This window comes from Spodoptera frugiperda, chromosome 10, assembly GCF_023101765.2.
Source record: "Spodoptera frugiperda isolate SF20-4 chromosome 10, AGI-APGP_CSIRO_Sfru_2.0, whole genome shotgun sequence".
Lineage (NCBI taxonomy): Eukaryota > Metazoa > Arthropoda > Insecta > Lepidoptera > Noctuidae > Spodoptera > Spodoptera frugiperda.
Window position 1 is genome coordinate 3428921 of NC_064221.1, and position 20820 is coordinate 3449740.

General features: G+C 37.2%; 2 protein-coding genes across 2 annotated transcripts; both read right to left on the bottom strand.

The window, feature by feature from the left end:
• Positions 1-6624: 6624 nt before the first annotated feature.
• Positions 6625-8292, bottom strand: LOC126911119 (E3 SUMO-protein ligase ZBED1-like). The gene has a single exon (XM_050696319.1). It carries the CDS (start codon positions 8143-8145, stop codon positions 6997-6999), a length of 1149 nt encoding a protein of 382 aa, XP_050552276.1. The 5' UTR covers positions 8146-8292; the 3' UTR covers positions 6625-6996.
• Positions 8293-13693: 5401 nt separating this feature from the next.
• Positions 13694-16593, bottom strand: LOC118277359 (uncharacterized). The gene is made up of 2 exons (XM_050696321.1): positions 16064-16593; positions 13694-14799 (listed from the first exon to the last, which is right to left on the bottom strand). Exons 1-2 carry the CDS (start codon positions 16423-16425, stop codon positions 14238-14240), a joined length of 924 nt encoding a protein of 307 aa, XP_050552278.1. The 5' UTR covers positions 16426-16593; the 3' UTR covers positions 13694-14237.
• Between the last annotated feature and the right edge of the window lie 4227 nt (positions 16594-20820).

Here is a 20820-nt window from a genome sequence, read left to right on the forward strand (position 1 = left end):
TTTAATGTGGCTGCTGCTCTCATAAATAGATTTCACCCTCCCATATTGGACAGAATAGACAGTGGGGCTATCATTAATCAAATTAATATGAATAGACATAACATATTAGGTGATTTTATTGTTAACAATCAATACAATAGACGTGGCTGATTTTGAATCAATAAATGTTCAAAATGATAATCTAAATGATTTTCCCCAGTTGTCATATTATGATGAATTAATTCTTGTATCCTTGGTTACTTATCAATTAAAGCAGACACGGTCCTATTTTGGTGAACATATGCGGGGAAATGATGCAGCAGCCTTCGACAGCTGTCGGCTTAGGTTAGTATATAAAGTAAATACTTTTAGGTTATTATTGTAATTGTATTGTAGGTAGAAGGACCGTAGGCTGCTGTGCGCATATTATTATAATGTGCATAATATGGTATCTCAGTTGGGCAAGGTACCAAGAAAATATCGTACCCCCTGCACAATTCTTAGATGACATTCTCCTAATTATTGAATAAGAATAATACATATTTTATACTCATTGAGTGAGATCGACAAATCGTTCGAAGCGCCGGCGCGCCGTGATTGGTCCGCGGCATCCCTTTGACACACCACCCGCGCGCCCCGTACCTGTGACGTGTTGCGAAATAAATATCCTGAGTGCAAATAACTATTGTCTTTTATCTCAGAAGTGGGATGAAATTAAGTTTTGTGTAAGTATTTACCATGGGTTCGCATAAAACGAAGAAAGAAAAAAGTGAAGGCAAATTACGACGTCGGCTTTTGGCCGAAATAGAAAATCGTCGCTTATTGAAAGTTTGCAACATGATGACGATGATGCAGAGAAGAGTAATTTTCATGAACTTCTGACAAAAGTCCAGGCCGATAATGATCTCTTGGATAAGCCTGAAAGAATTTATAATATAGACAAATCAGGAGTTCAGCTTAATAATAAGCCTGGCAAAGTTGTTGCAAAGAAAAGTGCAAAAGTAGTAAATTCAGTTACATCTGCAGAGAAAGGTGAAACAATGGCTGTCGTAGCCTGTTGCAATGCCATTGGTAATTTTCTCCCACCAGTAGTAATTATTAAAGGTGTGAACCGGAATTCGAGAACGGTCTACCACTGGGCTCAAAAGTGTACATGAACAAAAAGTAGTCATACATAAATATCGATCTTTTCTATAAGTGGCTTACGGAACACTTCATAGCTTTGAAGCCGCAAGTTAAGGTTCTACTTATTTTAGACGGGCACTCATCTAAAAAAGAAGAAGGCGTCCTAATCCTGTTGATGGAATACCGATGTGGAGGAAATGTGCACCATCTTACTCATCCTTTTTCCAACCATCTGAATATAATGTTCGCTCATCGCAAAAAACCCAAATAATCGACCAGCTAAAAAATCTTTCACCAGTAGAAGTCTTTGATAAAATATTCGATAGCGAAAATGACTTGATCCTAAGTAACACTCTGCTTTATGCAGGACAAAATAATAGACATGGATTTGTATTAGATAGAGAAGATTTGCGGAGATTTCTGGGGATACTTATATTGTCAGGATGTCATAGATTGCCGAGAGAGCGTTAGTATTGGAGTTATGATGAAGATTTAGGAGTTCCTCTTATTGCACGGTCCATGTCTCGAAACAGATTCCTGGATATAAAAAGAAACCTGCATTTAGTAGACAATAGCTTAGCATCTACTTTAAATGATAAGATATTCAAAGTCAGGCCGTTGGAAGAATGTCTAAATCAAAAATTTTGTCAAAATGGAGTTATTCATGAAAATATATCGATAGATGAATCGATGATAAAGTACTATGGCCACCATCCATCTAAACAATATATCAGAGGCAAACCAATCAGAATTGGTTATAAAAACTGGGTAGCAGCTAGTTCTGATGGTTACTGCTATGTATTTGATTTATACTGTGGAAAATCTACTGAAACCACAAAAACACCTCTAGGGACTCGTGTAGTTATTTCACTTTTAGATAAAATGCCTGCAGTACCTGGAGAGCACAAAATATATTTTGACAATTTCTTTTCTAGTTGTGACTTGTTTATTCAACTGTAAGAGGCTGGGTTTAGAGCAACGGGAACAATAAGAGACAATCGAACAAAAAAATGCCCTCTTACTTCGGTGAAAGACATGAAAAAATCTGAAAGAGCTCAATTCGATTATCGTTTCGATACAATGAACCAAGTTTTGCTTGTCCGATGGAAGGATAACAGTGTATGCACGATTGGTACGAACTTCGACACAGTAATTGAAAGTATTCGAGCTCAATGTTTATCCGTCGCGTCGAAGAAGAAAATGCTTTCAGTATTAATAAGATGGTTATACCATACAAAGGCATAAAAGCAGGTAGTCGTCGCCAGTATAACCCAAATAAACCAAGTAAGTGGGGTTTTAAAAATCTGGTTCGAGCAGGCGTGTCTGGTATCATATACGATTTTCTACTTTACGGTGGTGACGATACATTTAGAGGCAGTTTACCGATACAGAAGAGTCTTTGGGTGTCGGAGGGAAGATAGTGTTAGCGTTGTGCAAAACTATAAGAAAACAAGCATGTAGCGTATATTTTGATAATTATTTTACGTCTTTAGAATTAGTATACATAATACGAGAAAATTACGGTATATTAAGTTTGGGGACTGTAAGAAAAAACAGATTAAAAGATGCAGAACGTAAAATGACCAATGACAAATTGCTGAAAAAGAAAGGAAGAGGGGCATTTACCTAAGTGGTATGCAATGAAAACAAATTGAGTGTGGTCAAGTGGTTTGACAATAAGCATGTCAGACTGGTAAGCTCTTATGTTGACGCTTTTCCTCTTGAGAAAATCAAACGGTTCAGCAAAGAGTCGAAAAGTCGTGTCGACGTATCATGTCCACAAATTGTCAAGCATTACAACCGCCATTGTGTGCATTTGGCGGATATGCTAATTGCATTGTACCGCACGAGTATAAAATCTCACAGATGGTATATGAATATTTATTTTTATTTATTTCTTTTCCATATAAATTACATTATAATATACTAAGCCCCACAAAACTGTTGTAATGGTTTGACTGTGGGGTCGCTGAGTCTCTATGTTAATATATTAAACATTTCTACAAATTAAAAGTGTCTAAGTAATATAATTTTAATTTACGTTTAAATCTATTTAATTTTGCTTCACTCCTTATGTCTGCTGGCAGATTGTTCAATAGGTAAGGAATTCTCTTGTTTAGTGTCCTGTCACCATAGTAATTGGTGACTCTGGGTACATTGAATTGTTTATGTATTTTTTGTATTTTGTTTCGTCTAAGTATTATTAGAAAATCGCCTGATTGCTCCCGCTGCGTCAGGTGGTGGGCGACCAGCTGATGGCTAGGCACACGCAGCGCTGCTAAGTTGCTGCGACGGCGTAATGGATCAGTCGTCTCTCACTGGCTGGTGCATAAAGTGTTGCGGCGTGATAGAATGCGCCCGTACAAGGTACATAAAGTACATGCGTTGGTTCTTGGTGACTGTGAGCGTCGTCTTAATGATTGCCGCTAGCTAGTGGACCATCAGCAACGGAGTAGGTTCATTGAGCATGTCATCTAGACGGACGAGGCAACATTCACAAGGAACGGTCTGTGGAACAGAAGGTTCACGTGTGGTCACAGACTAACTCTTACGCCTGCCAACAGCCAACAAACTGGACATCAAACCCGATGGTCCGTCAACGTTTGGGCGGGAATTTATAACGGCCAAATACTGGGACCAGTATTTTTGCCACAGCGACTCGATGGAGCACGTTATCTGGAACTGATTAACGTACATGTGGACAACTTTTTAGATACGTTGTCGCTATCAGACTACTGAAATACATGGTTCCAGCACGATGGTGCCCCGTTGCACGTAGTGAGAAGTGTCCGTGAGCGTCTCTCGGTGATGTTGGAAGACCGGTGGATCGGCAGGCTAGGGCCACAGGCTTGGCCACCCCGTTCGCCCGATCTAACTCCCTTAGACTTTTTTGTGGGGGTACGTTAAGGAAAGTGTTCGACCGCGAGTCCTCTAGTGCGGATGAAATGCGGCAAAGACTAATAGACGTATTTAATCAGTTACGTGAGCATTCTAATGAAGACCCAACTATGATGCCCCGTCTTCATGCGGAAACATATCGCCGAGCCCGCCTCTGCATCGAGATGAATGGGGCACAATTCGAGCTCCACCTTGTTCGATCGCAAAGGATTTAGTTAGGTAAGTGTTTTACAGTAAACAATACGCTTCAACCTTTACCTACGTATTGGATGAATAGGCGCGTGTTTCGCAGTACCGCCCGCCGCGCCGCTGGATCGTTGCGGGCTCTAAAATAGGTACGGTAGGTATGAAAATTGCGCGTGCGTGCGAAGTCGTTTACCTTAAATTCTGTACGCGGTACATTGCGGTTTTAAAAAAATACTAAATCACTAATACATTAACCATTTGGTGATGGTTATTGTTATTAAACTGTGTTCGTATAATAAAGCAAAAGTCTTTTGGCTTCGAGATCGTTTTCCTCACACCCAGTATGCCCTCATCTAAAGATGAAATCTATCTATCCTCATCTTGAATACCAGCTTACTTCACAACAAGCCAACGATTCAAGAAAAGTAACCATGTGCCGTTAGATGGTCGAAACCATTAATGGCAAATTAAAAAATCAGTTCCGCAGCAAGTCATTTATTTGAAGAAATAAGAATAGCTGCAGCATTATTAAATGCGTTTGGGGTACCACTGACTGATGATCATAGGCTGGCTAACACAGGAAATAGTAAATCGTATACCCCACCATAGTCCTTGGAATCAACTAGCCGAATATGTCATTACGAATAATATGAAAAGAAGAAGGGCTGATTTTGAATTTATGAATACTGAAGTTCCTGGGCTGGATGACTTACCTATTTTAAGTGAAAACGATCTAATTCTGTAAGCACTTGGAACGTATCAAGTACAACAAGCTTGTAGCTACTACAGAGAACATGTAAAAAATGACGTTTCATATGTGATTAAGTATGCAGAGAACCCAATATGATTTTTCGGCGGAAACCTATAACTTTTTTTTTTTTTAAAGAAACGTTGCCCCACACTAGGATTTTCTCCTGTGTCGTGGGTGCGTTTACAAACATACAAGTTCACATACACATGACACCCAGACCCGAAACAACCATTTGTGGATCACACAAAGAGTTGCTCCGTGCGGGAATCGAACCCGCTACCCGTAGCGCGGCAGCCAGTTGCCCAGCCACCGCACTAACCGTGCAGTATAACTGGATTGATCCGTGGCTTCTTAGAGGCAGGATCCAATCCAGACATTCATCTAGACGGATATATTATGTATATATTCTGGTAGAAAGACTGGAAGGGCAAGATGCACAAGGGCTAGATGCAGTATTGGGCCACTATTGCTCATGTATAATCGGGAAACGGACCTTAAGACTACCACTGCCACTCGGAATCCTCTGACTCAAACAAGAAAAACGAAAGCCGAAGCTGACAATGTTCTAACAAAGATAGCAAAGAAATTGGAAGAACCTCCACAAGTGAAACAGCAATATGACTCATTTGGTGAACTTCACTAAGGGTCGAGGGGTAAAAAAATTCAGAGGTTAAAACCCTTCTAATGCACAAAAATCATTCTCAGAGGAAGATAGCAGAACTGGCTGGTGTTTCTAAGTCTGCAGTAAATAAAATAAAAATAAATTTGGATGAAGATCAGCCAATTTCGCCAAAAAAAAAGGCAAATGTGGAAGAAAACGGAAAACTACAACACCACGATCCGATAGAAAAATCCGGGATATATGTTTGCAAAACAGGAAGAAAAGTGCTGGATTGTTAACCCAGATAGTACAGGAGTCTGGAATACAAGTTTCTAAGAGAACTGTACAGCGAAAGGTGGGCAGAGGAAGGCCTGACCGGTCATCATCCAGCTAAAAACACGACTAACAGAGGCGATGAAGAAGAAACGACCCGGGCCCGTGAACACCGTCTGATGAGTGTTGAAGACTGGAGCAAGGTCAGTTTTAATGTCAATTTATATTATAGGTACATATATTAATGTTATGTTATATTATCCAAAAACTTTTCATTAAAAGTTATAAACATTTGTTTTTCAGGTGTGTTTCTCAGACGAATCAACATTTGAGATTCTAGCCGACAAAATCAACTTTGTCAGATGGCGCCCTCATGTTTATGCATGACTTAGCACCACGCCATAAAGCAAGGAGTGTGACAAAATTTTTAGTAGACCACAATATACCAGTTTTACCTTGGCCTGCCAATTCTCCAGATACGAACCCAATCCAAAACTTATGGGAAATTACTAAGGCGGAAATGGCCAAGGAAATTATAACCACCAAGGTAAAACTGATTGAAAAAATAATAAATGTGTGGCACCATAACCCTAAAATAAAGGAAAGTGCCAAACAGTGCATAGAAAACATGCTAAGGAGGATCGAAGCACTCATTCAGGCTAAAGGAAATGTCACAAAATACAGTGGAGCGTCGATTATCCGAACGTCGCTCAACCGAACGACCGCTTATCCGAACATAGTACGCGCGGGTCAATGCCCCCACCTCTCACCACCGCCCGCCCGTCAGTTTAAGGGGTGTCCACTTAAGAAATATACCGATGTTTTCTTTCGATGCAATGCATCGAGGTTATGCATCGATATTATCCGATTTATCGGTTAGAAACATCGATGTTTTCTCAAAATCGAGTTCTTTTTCAAACATTGCACCACAGAGCATTAGTCAGCCCCTGACACGCTATAAAAAAACACAATTTTTAACTACCTATTACTTCTACAACAGCAATTTTCTTGTCTGCCCGCCTGTTGTGTGTTAATCCAAAGAACGAAACTAAAAAAGAGACCTTTAATGCAAACCTTCGCTGATTCAGTTGTTAATGAAAAAAACAAGGCAATTTAAAAACTTATTTATTTTCAAAGTACAAACATATAGGTTAAGGTTTTCCAAAATAACACTGGATATAGGCTATATCCAGTGTTCTTTTGGAAGACTTTGCAAAAACAAAAGCTTATTTAAACGTTGCCCTTTCAGCCTATTTCGTTGCTGATTAACGATTTGTGCTGCTTTAGAAAATAAACGCTCAGATGGTACTGAAGTTCCCACCATAGTCAAGTATTTGTAAGCTATGATGTGTAGCTTAGGAAGCTGGATTTTCAGATCATTCCAAATGTCCAATGGGTTTTCATTGAGTCTCCCTACAGGACTACGCAAGTATATAGAGAGCTCGTCAGAAATTGCATCGTCGGACTTTGCCGTTTTCCAGCTCTTGTGGACTAATTTGTGGTGATCTTCCCACAAAGAAAAGTTATCTTCAGGTTTATCAGAATGATCTAAAGAATCAGATTCCACGACCTCATTTTGTATCGTAGTTTTCATTAATTCTTTGACTTTTGCTACAGCCAAAGAGCAAGCAGCTAAGTCTGTAAAATGCATTTTTTTAAACCTCGGATCTAATATCGTAGCTATAGCGAGCGGAGTTACTTTCTCTATAACACCCATTCTCTTGTCAATCTCTTTAAGTATCAGCGACTGCAATTCTTTGGCAAGAGGTTCTTCGAGTTTAAGAGGCTTAATTTTTAAAAGAAGGCAGTGGATCAGTGGTATTACCTTACTGCTAGTACAATACTTATCACCCGACACTTCTTTAGTTGCAGCTTCGATTGGCCGCAGAACTTGTAATACTGAACAAAGAATTGATAATTCTGACGCAGTAAGCATCGGTGGTGCATTTTTGTGACGAATGATTATGTCATTAACGATGGTACGAAGCTCCAAAAATCTTTCTATCATGTAATATGTACTATTCCATCTAGTTGGGACTTCTTGAATCAATTTAGTCTCTTTCTGAGTGGCTTTACGTAATTCATTACTAGCTATATTGCTCTGTTTGAACCATGTTACAATATTTTTGACTTTAATTATCAAGCTTTGCAGTTCTGTACACTGTTGCATAGAATTTTGTGCCACTAGATTCAAAATATGGGCAAAACATGGCATATGTCTTTTTCCAAAAGCCAGATCGACGGCCTTTACCATATTGGCTGCATTGTCTGTCACTACAGCCGAAACTTTATCACTAGCAATACCCCATTCACTACAAGTTTTTAGCAGCATTTCAGCGATATGTTCTGAAGTATGACGTTCATTTGACTGGTACACTCCAAGAGTAATTGAAAATAGTTCATTGCCAATACCGAAATGTGCAGTTATTCCTAAAAACTTCTCATCGTCATTGTTTCAGACCACATGTCAGTAGTAAGAGTAAGGTTTTCTATAGTTGACAACTTTTCTTTGAAGACTGTTGCTTATCGCGGGTACTCCGGCTAGCAATGCCGTCATTGACGGCATTGCTAGCCGGAGTACCCGGTGTCGCTGTACTGATTGATGACGTCATCATCAGTGGACGCACTATGCCAGAGATGTCACAACGTCTGGAGAAGGTCCTGAAGCGAATAGAGACGGCCGGTTTGCGTCTCAATATGAGTAAATGTAAGTTCACTAAGGAGCGAGTGGAATTTTTCGGTTTTGTTATCGACGTCGACGGAATTCACCCGGCACCAAGTAAAGTGGAGTCGATACTGAATACACCAGAACCTAAGAATGTCCAACAGCTACAAGCTTTTCTAGGCTTGTATAACTTTTATGAACGGTTTGTTCCTCATAAAGCTACTGTCCTTGAGCCTTTACACAGGTTGCTCGACAGATCCCAGGAGTGGGTGTGGTCAGATAGAGAGCAGAGCAGTTTTAATACTGCTAAGCATCTTCTATCTTGTGATTTAACGCTGGTGCACTATGATCTAAATAAGCCGTTGGTTCTAACCTGTGACAGTTCCGAATATGGAGTGATAGCCGTCTTGTCTCATGTGATGGGCAACGGACAGGAACGCCCTGTGGCCATGGGCTCTAGGACACTTCACACGCACGAAAGACGCTACTCCCAACTCGATAAAGAAGCGACTGCTATAATGTTCGGCATAAGTAAATTTCACAATTATTTAATGGGTAGGTCATTTATGATAGTAACTGACCATAAACCGTTACTAGGCATATTTGATCCGAAACGCCCTATCCCCAATGTTTTGTCACCTCGTCTGACGAGAATGGCCTTGATACTCACTTCCTATAGTTATGACATTACATACAAGCCAGGGCCACAGATAGGTAACGCTGACGGGTTAAGTCGCTGGCCACAGCCTGTCCCTGAACAACCGGAGCCAATGATGGCCGATATATTACTTATGGCTGAAGCTCCTGAAGATTTTCCTGTTGACGTGGACACATTAGCACACGCCACAATACGTGACAAAGTCCTCAACCGGTTCAGTCATCACATTCTGTGTGGCTGGCCAGCTAAAGAATCAGACGATCAGCTACGTCCATACTGGTTGCATCGTACTGAGCTGTCATTGCATGAGGATTGTGTTCTGTTAGGTTGTCGTGTGGTGGTACCATCATCACCATCAGCACGAACTGGACACGTTGCTACCTGCAAGGAATTACGACGCGCTTAGGTACTTTTGTTCAAACGGCCGAGCGCCGCACCAAGTGATTTCCCGCGCAAGTAAATTGGTGGTCGGCAGACGGTAGCCTGACAAAATGCTTGACATAGCGAATACCTACAGTTGTATGCAATACTAGAATATTATTGCTTTAGCTTATTACTGGATAATTCTGGAATGCGCTGTTTGGTAACGAAGTATTACAAGTTTATTCGTGTATATACTTAGCTGTTGTTTGAATTCCGCCGAATAAAAATATTTTTTAATAACATGACAACCAATAATAAGATTAATAGATATGAATAAAAAACAGGAGGTGTATCTAAGTTCGTAGATTTGATATACGTATTAAAAACTGTATTTTTTTTAAGATGACTTTAGTATTATATTCGGTGGGGGCGTCGCTATGTTTTATTTCGTTTGGGCCTCGTCAGGCACATATATGCACATATTATTATTTATTTATACAGTTGATAAACATACTTATATATGTGGAAATACATACCTACATATTATAGATAAATTACACCCAGACACAGAACAAATATTCAAGCTCATCACACAAATATTTGTCCTGGGTGGGAATCGAACCCACGACCTCACGCTTCGCTGTCCGCTCATCACCCACTATATATATGTGTCACCGTACCCATCCTATGTGAAATAGACTATACGCAACGGAGGCAGTCAATAATAGGATGTAATTCATTTTTATTTCCAGGCACAATCTAACAACGCGTCGACATTGCAACAAGCTATAGCAACAAGTCCAATAACCGTGCAGTAGGAACAATGGTCTTCAACTCCATATAACCCAAAAATAGAACCATTCGATGATTTCGCGTCTGGGCTCAACATACATTTTAATAATGGAAATTTTATACAATTAGACATATTTCAACAATTTTTAGATAATGAACTAGTCACGCAAATTATTACCCGTATAAATCAATATCATAATTATTTTTTGCTAAATGTGCCTTTGTCTGCCCACTCTAGATTGCACAGATGGCACGACATAACCGTTCCTGAGTTTTACATTTTTATTTCAATAGTGATGTTGATGTCGCGAAACAAACATTTGACCATCGAAGAGCACTGGTCTACAGATCCATTATTATTGTCACCAATATTTGGCAGCCAAGAAATCGATTTGTTAATATTTTAGGCATGTTATATTTTTGTAATCCTTTTCAAAAAGTGATTAATCATGCCCGCCAAAAATATAAACAATTATTAACACCCTACAAAAATGTGTGTGTAGACGAGAGCATAGTCCCATTTAAAGGGAGACTTTCAATGAAACAATATCTCCCGAAAAAACGAAACCGATTCGGCATTAAATTATTTGTCCTGTGCGACGTGACTAGAGATGGGTTGTAACAGGTTAAACACTATATCTGTTATAACTGTTACTGTTACATAAAAATAACAGATCCAAATATCTGTTACTAAATAACAGCCTGTTAATATTGTACGGACGATAAAACGTCTTCTTTATCTAGTACTCTTTAAAACCGAAAATCGTATAGAAAATAGATATAAAAGAGCATTTTTATTTATGTCGTCCAGTTACTACTACAAATTTGAATAAATAAATTTAAATTTTTGACCAACATGAATTAAAAGATTGAAGAGATAGGATATACGAGTACTGATTCAATTCATTCTATGTACATAATCACTTATTCTATATTTACATTTACAAGTTTATTTATATTTACAAATTCTGGTTTAAGAAAAGCAGTTGCTGCAATTTTCTTACCCCTAGCCGGGTCCGCCTTTCATTAAGGATATTCCCTGCTGCAGAGAATACCCTTTCGCAAGGCACTGATGAAGCCATGGCGTTGAGCTTCGTGGCTGCTATTTTGTATAGTGTCGGGTACACCGACTTGTGCTCTCTCCACCATTTTAAGGGGCACTCGTTACGATTAATAATTTTATCATCGTAGTAAGGGTGTTACCAGACCAATCGATCGATCGTCGATCGACGGTATCGATCGATGGTAGAATGGAATAGTCGACGTCGATCGATAGTTTCCACCAGACCAATCGATCGATCGTCGATCGACGGCATCGATCGATGGTAGAATGGAATATAATGCTTGATCAAACGCGCCGCGCTCCGATCCGCTCCGGCTTGTTTGTGTTGTGTTGACGAATGAAAGAACTTTGGAATTTATTGAGCAATACAAAAACAAACCAGTACTATGGGACATTATTCACAAGGATTACCGTAATAAAATAAAACGTCATGATGCACTGCTCGAAATAGCCAACTCATTTGAAATTACTAAGGAGGAAGTGGAAAAGAAGATAAAAAATTTACAAACAACATTTTCGAAAGAAAATAAAAAAGTGAAAGATAGTTTAAGAAGCGGTGCCGGACGAGACGAAATATACGTTTCTAAATGGTATGCATTTCAAGCTATGATGTTCATACAAGACAGAAATCGCCCACGATCTACTGTGTCTACAGAGGATCGTCCTCGTTCGAGCATGTCAAGTGATGTAAGTACCTACATACATGTTTATATTTTTTACGGCAAATATGTTTAAGTTTAATCTGCAATTAAACAATTAGCTATACTGAACTTTTGTAGATCTTACAAAATAAAAGTATAATATTAAACACATTAAAACATTTTCCAGTATAGTACTCGTTTACACCAATAGATGGACTAAATTAACAGTTGCAAAAGGTGTTTTTTTCAATTGTCAACTATTGGTGTAAACGTGTTGTAATTAAAATAATAATACAATTTTACAAGTACATACTTATGACCTTTATTGATACAGATCACACAGTAGCTGTCACTTGTGTACAGAGTATTAGTCCAAAACAAAACTAGAAATGGCTTATATAAAAAATGTTACCTTTCAATAAAAGTGAAATTCACAACTAATAATCACGATAAAAAAAAATAGCAATTAAAATTATCACAGGGTGCTACAGCAGCAGTAAGATTCCAAGGTTACTTACAATACTTGTATTGCCATGCAATCATACCATCGTTAGAACAAAAATATTCAGCGAACTCTTCTCTCACTAGTTCAGCTGGAGTTGGTATGCTGTAGAATAGTACAGATGACTGAATTTCTGGCGGCTGTGTTATTTCGGAATCTGCACTCTGATTTATGTTACTTGAATAACGCAACTGTAAATACCTATAACTCTCACAATTTCTTCTTAAATAGTTGAGAAGATAAGTCGTAGCTAACACTATGTTTTCCACATTTATCGGCTGAAGATGAAAAGGCCTTCGAAGACAGCGAAATAATGCACTTAAAATGCCGAACGTGCTTTCTACCATTCGGCGAGCCCTACTATAATTAAAAATTCGCACCTTTGATCCTTTTCGCCCTAATTCGAGAAACGGCTTCATTAAATTTTCAGAAAGAGGAAAGGCATTGTCACCTATAAAAACATATGGTGTAAGACAACTTCTTCCAGGCAATTCACTTTCTTTTGGGATTCCTCGTAGATTCATGGAATTCAAAATAGTATTTCCAAACACACCACCGCACAGTGTTTTAGAAACCCTTGGGGGAGGACATTTTTAGCTAATAGCGTATATCGATGTAGTTAGTCCTAATAAGGGCCAACTCACACCGAAAGAGCGGCGAAGGGCAGCGAAGCGGAGCGCAGTTTCAGTGTCATGAGAATTTTAACTTAATTTTTATTATTATAAATACTATTATCGCATGAGAAATTCGAACGAGGCGCGCGGATGCCCGCGGAGCCGCAGGAATTCCGGCGAATTCCATAAACGGAGCCGTGCGCCTGCGCGAGCAGTCACGAGGGCCGCTGGCAATATCCCGCCCCTCGCCCCGACGCCCGCCGCGTGCGTCTGTTGTGCGCGGGCATTCGCTATTTCGCATTCATTCCTTGCAGTGCAACGAATACAGAAGTAATGGAAATGGATGAAGAAAAGCTTATTTATTTGGTGCAAATGTACGACTGCCTGTACAATATAAAATCAAGGCATTACAGCGATAAACATATGAAAAATAACGCTTGGCAAAAAGTGGGCGCTGAAATGAATATGTCTGGTATGTATTAGTTTAATTATTTTTATTTGGGTGGTAGGTATTTAAACGTACATCAAAAAAAGTAATTTTTGTATGCAAAAGTCATATTTGTCTCGCAATAGAGGAAAAAAAGTAATGTAGTATTGATGTACATTTTCGAATTATCTGCAATACTAGTTTTGCTAAACATTTAGTTTATTTGTTGTGAAGTAATTTATTTGATATATATTTATATATACATATTTGAGAATAAATTGATGTGAGATTATTTTCATTTGATGTGCAATTAATAATATCCCATTTATTTGATTCACTGCTGAGCTGGGAGCAAAAGAAAAACGTATATAAATAGGTATGTATTTTTATTTGAAAATTAAAATAAATCATTTTTTTATATTTTAATTAAAATTAAAAATAACTTTAAATTGTTGCGATGTCGTCAGCAAATTGTAGAACTCGTTAGTTTACCTACATACGGCACAGTCTTTTGTAAAACTTGACACCATTTTGATGTTAAATCTATTTAACTACGGGAAATCATTTCGTTTTGCCAAGAAACTGCACCACAAGAATTAAAATAAGTCTTAAATTTATCTCTTATACACATAGCATTTTCTTGGGAAACTGAACCCTCTTGAATATTTTGTAATATACTATTTATTGGCACTGTTTCATTTATGTTTTCAAATATTTCATCATTTCTTGGTTTCCAGGAAAAGGTCTCATTATGTGTTTGTGTAACGGAAAAGCCTCATCTCCAACAAAAACATGTGGCAATGCTTCTGTCGTACCTGGCAAACATTTAATAGGTGGTATATCCAGTGTATTATTATTCAATGATTGTCCTAATCTGGAGCTGCTTAAAATGCCACTATCACTATTGCGACCATATGCTCCAATGTCGACTACAACGAATCGATAATTTGCATCGGCAATGGCTAGCAAAACTACACTGAAAAATTTTTTATAGTTATAAAATTGACTGCCGCTGTTCCAAGGTGCTCTAATATTAACATGTTTGCCATCTATGGCTCCTATACAGTTAGGAAAATTCCATTGAGTTTCAAATTCTTTTGCTAGTTTGGTCCATAACTCAGCTGTTGGTTTGGGCATAACACGCGGCCGTAAATACTTCCATATCGCGGAGCAAGTTTCGTGAACAATTTGAAGTACAGTACTATATCCCATATGATACTCGTGAGCTAGCGCTTTGAAACTGATAGCAGTAGTTAGAAATCTGAAACAAAATTTAATTATTATCACCAGTATAAGTTACACATATCGACAAATCAAGAGTAACAGCCCCGGTAGTTTGTCTACTTTTGTCCGTGTGTGTATATTATTATGTTACCATCATAAAAATTAAAAACCATAAAACATAACAAGATTGTTATATTAATAAGTATATTACTACTATTTTCAGTGGATGATTGCCAAAAGTCTTGGAAGAAATTACGAGATAGTTATAGAAAGGGCATTTCATTAAGAGAGAGTAGAAGTGGGTCAGCCAGAAAAGTAGAACGCCCATTAAAATTTGAAAAAGAATTAGAATTCATAAAATCCTTCATGAAAAGCAGGAAACAAATTTCAAATTTAACGAGTTCGCCAGAAGATTCAGATATTACCACAGATGGCGAATATCAGTCTATGTCCCCAAGACCGCAGTCGCAGCTTCTACCCTCACCACGGCCACATTCGCAGTTATCATCGTCACCACGGCCACAGTCGCAGCTATCAAACCGGACCTCTTTATCCAACGAACAGCCTCTCAAAATGTCAAATTTATTGTTCAAACAATATATTGAAGAAAAGAAAATGGAAGATGACCCAACTATTAGCTTTTTCTTAACCATGGGCCGAACTGTGAAAACAATGCCTAAAAATATTCAAGCCAAATTAAAAGGAGAAATTTTTCGCCTCATAAATGAAACGGAAATAAGACTTGCCGATGACACCGGTGGTAACATGACACGAGATACAGCTGAATTCGACTTATCTGCCACAGGAAATAATACAACCATATCACCTTCTTCAGAGTATCCACTGGAAACAATCAGTATCAGTCCTAGATCTGTGGCAGAAAATTACAATGAAACAAACATTCCAACCACATCCTTTTCATACACACCATCAATAATACCGGCTGCAGAAAACAAAACTATTACATCTTTTTCATACAAACCATCCAAAATACCGTCGACTTCAACAAGTTATCAAGAAACGAACACAGAAAATATCTACGAGACAAACTCCTCACTAAGCTCATTCGACCCACCTCCGTCGCCTTATATACCACACGCTGTGTCGAAATCACAACAAAGATCCTCTGAAGAGGATTATGAAACCAATTTTATCAATACGACATTTGACTAATAAAGAACTGTTGCCTAAATTTTCTTTCAAACAATGTTTTTTTTTGGAGTGTTGTTGATTGGAGTTAATGTTGAACAATATATAACAATACAATTGAATATAAATATACTTTTTACTTATTTACTCACCTGAGGCAGACCGATAGTCTTTCTTCAGCGGGAATAGCCAATCTATAATTGGTATTTTGTTTTTGAATATGTGGCCTGAGAATTTCCAACAAACTTTCAAATTTGTAATAGTTCATTTTATAATAGTCATAATAAATGCTAGGATACAGATGTAAATTTGTGCAAAATGTACGAAATTGGCCAAACAAATGTCTTTTCTTCCACACGTCGTGTACCCAAAAGTTTCTTTTAAATCTTTCCCTCCTTATGTCTTCGGCCTCTTCCTCTTCTTTTATATGTGCAATAATAATTAAATCCAAAATACTCATTTTCACTGCATAAACACAAGTTTCCTCGAGTTTTATTGAAAGTGAACTGCGCATAGAACGACCCGTAAATTCATCGCGGCTCGAGATGGCGCGCGGTGTCCCGCGACTTCTCGCGCATTCCAGCGACTTCTCGAGCAGTCACGGGAATCCTCGCGCCTTCTCTACCGAGCGGGTCGCTGCGCTCCGCTGCCCTTCGCCGCTCTTTCGGTGTGAGTTGGCCCTAACACAAATTGCAAAAGTCCAATAAGTAATAACACAAAGTGCCCATGTCAATTATTTTTAGTTTTCGAGAAAAAAAATACTAAAGTTGCTAATTCGGAGTGTGGTCTAAATAGAATATTTAAAAAAAAATCTTTTATCTTTAAAATAAAGAGCAAAATTTGATATCCGGATTTTATCACTTATATTTATGTGTTATTCAAGCTTTACAACACGAATGAATTGTAACTAGGTACAAAGATATTTGCAAAAAATCCAATTTTAGTTTCTATTTTTTATTTTTTTATTGACATAGTTTCCGCACGAAATCTTCATGGTAAATGATAGTTAGCCTTTTGTACTATGTATTTAAATTAAATCAGCCACATAATCCGCGGTATTACAAAATTATGTACAATTGCAAAAAAAACCAAGCGCCTTTATTTATTACAATTAGCAAAGTCAACAATCAGCACTTTGCTTTTCAAATAATACAATAATTTTAGAAAATGATGCTTAAAATAAATTCTTAGTTAATCTACCATATAGCAAAAGTCATGTCATGATAGTTTGCAATTAAAAATCGTGTGGTGACTATTACTAGGACCTACGTAATTGAAAGAAATACACATTAAAACATGTATACAGGGTGACTTTGAATTCGACGTATTCCTCTCGGGAGGTGATAATACAACTAATTTCCTACAAAAATAGCCCTGAGGTCCTTGGGCGGAAAGTGGCTAGTTTCTGAGATATTCGACATTTTTGGTTTTGGTAAAAAAATCCCGAATTGATTACAAAAACATCAATAAATAAAAAAATACTGGTTGGATTTTAGTTATTTTAGTTTCAATCAGTTGCCAATACATCAGTTATCATTTATAAATACTAATAATGGCAGAAATATCATTCGTTTTAAAATAGCAAGTAATTTCCTATGAAATTTTGTTTTGTTTCACTAATTTGGTCTATAGATAACTGGATTTATTTCGAAAAAAATATGTGACACTAAGCGTACAAACTATTAAAAAAACTTCCTTGGTTTATTAGCTATCCAGAAACGTAAAATTATTAACAAAATTCTCAAAAACAAATGAATTAATTGATGATAAGTAGAGTGTAAAGAGAAAAGCGCAATTTCAAAAACATCTTAATTTGCAAAATTTTGTTTAAAATGATCTTCCATACGACGAATACATGGTCAACACTTCCTTATCTCTATGACGTTCACTCTTGGACTGAATATGCGTCTTATTTCGTAATTATCTTCAAATATGTTTCGGAGAAGAATTACGATACACGGCCAATTCCTTCTGTATAAACAAGGGACTTCATGTAAAAATCAACCGGCGTTAGATTCTGGACACCGCGCTTGCCATGTAGTTGGACCTCCATGCCAATATAACGCCTGGGAACCAAGGTATCCAACCATTGCCCCACAGTAGTTCGATAGTGCGCTGGATAAACTATCACAATATCCATTATTAGCCACAAAAAAGTCAACGAAATCCGAAAAAAGCAAACCATCGTTAGCGCATCGCGGTTTTAATTCAAATGTTTGCAGGGGTATCATAATTAATTATTTGATTGGACCCTACTTTTCAACCAACAATTAAAATGGTAAGAATTATGAAAAAAATTAAGGAAGTGCTAGGGTAATTTTTTTAATTTGAATTTAGAAACAAGATGAATTAACTTATTCTACTTATTGAATTAATTTATTAATTTGATTGACGAATTTATTCCACATGACGATTGTCAAGTGCATTATCGAACTACTGTGCGGCAATGGTCGAAAACATTGATTCTCAGGCATTGGATTAGTAGGGCGGTCCAACTACATGGCATGCATAATGACCAGAACCTAACGCCGGTTGATTTTTACATGAAGTGCCTGGTTTATACAGAAGGAATTGGCCGTGTATCGTAATTCTTCTCCGAAACATATTTGAAGATAATGACGAAATAAGACGCTTATTCAGCCCAAGAGTGAACGTCATAGAGATAAGGAAGTGTGTTTGGGCATGTATTCGTCGTAGGGAAGATCATTTTAAACAAAATTTTGCAAATTAAGATGTTTTTGAAATTGCTCTTTTCTCTTTACACTCTACTTATCATCAATTTATTAGTTAGTTTTTGAGAAATTTGTAAATAATTTAACGTTTCTGTATAGCTAATAAACCAAGGAAGTTTTTCTAATAGTTTGTACGCTTAGTGTCATAATTTTTTTTTGAAATAAATCCAGTTATCTATTGACCAAATTAGTGAAACAAAACAAAATTTCATAGGAAATTACTTGCTATTTTAAAACGAATGATATTTCTGCCATTATTAGTATTTACAAATGATAACTGATGTATTGGCAACTGATTAAAACTAAAATAACTAAAATCCAACCAGTATTTGGGGCATTTCACGTCAAGCGGACAAGCAAAATTAAGTGAGGTCGCGAAATTTGTTCATATTCTGGTAAGTTATACTTCTAGTGGATATGAATGAGCACACATTTTTTTTTTTTATATGGGCCTTTATTGCTGAGTTATGAGCTTTTAAAAATTTACAATGTATGAAGTCCATACTTTTTGGACGCTTATTATTTGTATCAATCAATTTGTAAGAGAAAATTAAAAATATGGTGTCTTAAAGTAGAAAGCCTGTAGTTTTTAATTTTTTTATCAAATTCCAAATTTGAATTTTCTTACATATAGTAAACCGGAAGTAAAGATTTTAAATGGAGTTTTGGGTAACTTCGACATATTTTTTTTTAAATATTTTAATTTTAAATTAAAGCTATTTTTATCATTATTCTTCATATAAAAAATTAGAACGTGATCGCCAATAGTTTCAAAGTTAGAGCAAATTGAGTACATACACATCGCTATGTGCGCAACATCTAGTACTTATTTAGTGTAGGTAGATATAAGATTTTTTTCCAAATCTAGTTAATTTAGTGTGTAAATCTAGTTACTTTAGTGTGTAAAAAACAGTTATTATAAATCGCTGCTATAATATATGAATAGACTGCTAAAAATATCTAAAATAATGCTATTTGGTGCAAAATACTAGTACTCATATAGGACTGGTAAGGTTTCATTAATTGAGATTGAAATAATAACATTAATCATAATTTAAAACTTTATTTCGTAATTTTAACAGTTTTACTATATGCACTATTACTTGTTATTTTCACACGTAGACCTTCTTTGATAGGAAGAAAACTATGAAAGTTTTTGGTTCCGGGAACAGTGATAGCGGAGGCAAAACGGATTCGTAAAAAATCTCGCTCCTGTTGGATACTTTCTTTCGAACAGTAGTATATTGACGTTTCAGGTAACGATGATTTTGCCCATTCATATAACTTTAAAGGTGAAGTGATAGCCTTATTTGCAGACTGCAAACTGGCACGGGGTGCTAAACGTTTGAGGTTTCCTCCAAGACCATCACATGGCCCTTTTCCATGAGCTGTTGCATGAAAGTGTAACTGAGCTTCTGTGTTAAAATCTTGTTTGTAATAAAATAGGTTCACAAAATTAAACCTATTCTTAAAATGTTGCGGAGCTCCGTCTGTAATGTATTTTATCATAGAAACTGCAATTCTGTGATCAGCAAGGTGTTGGTGCAGTATTTTTTGAAATGCGTAGAATGTGGCAGTATCGTGCTTTAAATCATCCGAAATCATGACGATGCTTCCATGTTTCATATTATTTCCATCTTTATAATAATAAACAGATGTCAAAAGAGTAGCTTGATCATTATTCCAATGAAACGATTGTACAGCATCTAGTACGACAAAACTATAATTTTCGGCAAAATCACATTGAACGAGAATGTCGCCTTCAGAGATAGTTTCCTTCAAAGTTCTAAAATAAAGCGCTTGTTGTTCAGCGATATAAGCATGCGGCTTTAAAATGTCCAAAGCTTTACACAGACAATCGACAAAATCATCAGCAGAAAGCACTTGGGTCACAATCGTGAAGCGGTCGGTACCTTCCCATTTTTCAAACTGAATATTTGTAACTTGATTTTCATCAAATATCATTTTCAAATGATCACGTATTCCGTTTAAACCTGGACAAGAAGAGCAACTCTCATTTGAAGATTTTGCTGTCTTTGTAGACATTAAATAACAGTTCGGCGTTGGATTGGCACACATCATCATTTGAAGACACGCTTTATAGGATGAGAGATGCATAGTAGTTCCAGATGTTAAATTGGCCACATCTCCTCCTCTCAACATAAGTTTAACATTTT